We start from the raw sequence: 2,712 nt of genomic DNA, 5'->3' as shown, positions 1-2,712 counted from the left end.
ATTTTGGAGGAGAATTGGAGATAGTCTTAGGAACTTGCCTACGTGGTCTGGCTTTGAGGCCCTAAGACCTCAGCCTCCTGAGTAACTAGGATTATAGGCATGAGCCACTGGTACCCAGTGGAATCCACAGTCTTTACTAAGGAAGTCTTCAGACTTCGCTTTTTTTCATTTGAAAATGAAAGGAATAAACTTAAAGCTACTGCATAGAGTCAATGTCATGAACTACCTATGTAGTCTGGGTTTCCAGACAGTAGTAACTTTGCCTAAAGGGTCTATACTTCAGAATGAAGTACACACAGCAACTGGTTATCCTCAGACAGCTGTATGGGTTCTCAACCCATAAGGGTTTTCCCAAGAGAGGCTTACCTACTACGTAACCATGCTTTTTAAAGTGATTAAGTTGATTTTGTTCTTCCTCACTAAGATCTTCTTCCGTTTTAGTTGCATCTCTTTTAAGTCTTTTATGTCTTGCAAACATTCTGTATGGAGTTGGGTTGGAAATAGGAAACTTCAGAAGGTTTAATGTAGTACCTGAAATATCAAAGAACAAATAAAGTTTTAAGGAAAGGAATAAAGGGAGGGAAACATTTCTGAGAGTCCACAGTGTTGGCTCCTGTGATTTATGTAACTTAACCTTCATGACAACATTCTATAAAATGAATCCAGCTTTACACATGAGCAGACAAGTTCACAGACTGGTTCACAGACTAACCCAGGATAGGAATCCAAAATGTAAAGCCTGATTTATTCCAATTTTCACTTTGCCATCCAATACAAAAATAAAATTTGTGATTCAGATGAGGTCAGCTACATTCAGAGTATGCAACAAGTAACTTTGTGTAACATGTAATCACAGTGCAAGACAAAGGATAGCTGGCAAAAAATAAACTGTAGAGAAAAAAATGGGAGATCTGACTGTGTACAGAATCATATAAGGAACACACAATCACAAAAGTCCCTCCCCCTTCCTTCTCCCTGTTTTTTTTTTTTTTCTTTTTTTGAGACTCAGCTGGTCTGGAACCCCATCCTCCTCTTGCCTCAGCCTCCTAAGTGCAGGATTTACAAAACGAGTAGAAGTACAGCTTTGGCTTAAGTGGTAGAGTGGCAGGCTTGAGCAAAAATGAGTTCAGAGACCGTGCCCAGGATCCAAGTTCAGGCCCTATGACCGACCAAAAAAAACCCAAACCAAAACAAAAAAACCAACAGAATGGGTGCCACCAGCCTGGCACAGAAATTTTCTTCTCTCCTTATTCCTCCCCCCTACCTTTTCTCTCATCTGCACTCAGGGCCTTGAACTTGCTAGGCAGTTACTCTACCACTTGAGATACTCTGCTAGCCCAGGATTTTCTTCTTCCTTCCTTTTTTTGTGTGAGACTGGGACTTGAACTTGGTACCTAATGCTTCTGTTCATTATCTAGCCCTCTTCAAACCGTGCTACATCTCCAACCCCAGAAACTCCTTTTTTTTTTTTGCCGGTCATGGGGCCTGAACTCTGGGTCTGGGTGCTGTCCCTCAGCTCTTCAGCTCAAGGCTAGCGCTCTACCACTAGAGCAACAGCACCACTTCCGGCTTTTTCTGTTTATGTGGTGCTGAGGAATCGAACCCAGGGCCTTATGCTTGCAAGGCATGCACTCTACCGCTGAGCTACCTTCCCAGCCCCCCCAGGAACTTCTTAAAAGTCACAAAAACAAAATTTCTCTTAACCCAAAGCCCATACTGCATTAATGAATCGCTCAAATATAGAATAATGGTCTCAAGCATGAGTTCAAGAGGTGAAGAGTTGAACTGAGAGGTTCAGACACTTCTCAACGATTTCTGAAAGGCATTGCAAATTTCCAGAAAAACATACAAAGGAACAAGGGAACTTCCAAAAGAGCAAGGGATTTAAGTATCTGGTGGGTCTCTCCTGTCCAGGGAATGGAACAGAGAAATGGTCCACAATCGTTCCTACTCGAAAAGTAGCACATATTCAGAATTTCCAAACGCTAAGCTGACACAAAAGAGAGGTGTGACCAAAGTAGGTAGAGAATTTTTTAAAGGGATGGCTCCAGGTTGCCTACGATGGACATTCAGGAAATGCCTAGGCCAAGTGGTTTCTCGACAAGCGTGTCTCACCTGGCCAAGGGGAGATGGTGGCTCGGTCGATGGCCTCGGCACCTTTAGCGGTGCAGTAATCGGACTCTAGCAGTGTGTTAAAGAGAGTGGATTTGCCCGTGTTGGTGGCGCCCACCAGATAGACGTCGCCCCGGTAGCGCCAGGACCGCTGAAGCGCGGAGATCATTTCTTCAATTCCATAGCCGGTCTTGGCGCTGATCAGCCTTACGTCCCTGACCACCGTGCGGGACCGGGCCGACAGATTCTTATGGTCCCCATCATGTGGCTTGTCTTCGCTGGGTTGTTGTGGTCCTTGATGGCCAGGTGCCAACAAGAGCCCGGCGCGGGCACAGTCGTCCCAGAGACGCTCTCGGAGCCGCTGCAGGTAGCCAGGTGCGTCCTGGGGCAGCAGGTCTACTTTGTTCCCCAGCACGATGAGCTGTTTGGGGCCCACCAGCGACGGCAAGTCGGGCAGCAGGGAGTCGGGCAGGTCGAGCAGGTCCACCAGGTAGAGTACCAGAGCGGGCCCCGGCCGGCGCAGCGCGGCGCTCACCAGCTCCCGGTACTGGCCGCGGCTCACCTGCAGGCGCAGGGCGCGCCGGTGGTGCACCAGGAGCC

General features: G+C 47.3%; 1 protein-coding gene across 1 annotated transcript; it reads right to left on the bottom strand.

The window, feature by feature from the left end:
- Window positions 1-318: 318 nt before the first annotated feature.
- On the bottom strand, window positions 319-2,710 carry LOC106002091 (nitric oxide-associated protein 1-like; the record flags this gene model as incomplete). The annotated part of the gene is made up of 2 exons (XM_013037017.1): window positions 319-531; window positions 2,116-2,710. Coding segments are annotated over 2 exons (808 nt in total), but the record flags the coding sequence as incomplete, so codon positions are not given.
- Between the last annotated feature and the right edge of the window lie 2 nt (window positions 2,711-2,712).

This window comes from Dipodomys ordii, unplaced genomic scaffold (genome assembly GCF_000151885.1).
Source record: "Dipodomys ordii isolate 6190 unplaced genomic scaffold, Dord_2.0 Scaffold3065, whole genome shotgun sequence".
Taxonomy (NCBI): domain Eukaryota; kingdom Metazoa; phylum Chordata; class Mammalia; order Rodentia; family Heteromyidae; genus Dipodomys; species Dipodomys ordii.
The sequence above is the reverse complement of the archived record's forward strand: the minus strand, read 5'-3'. Positions and strand labels throughout refer to the sequence as shown.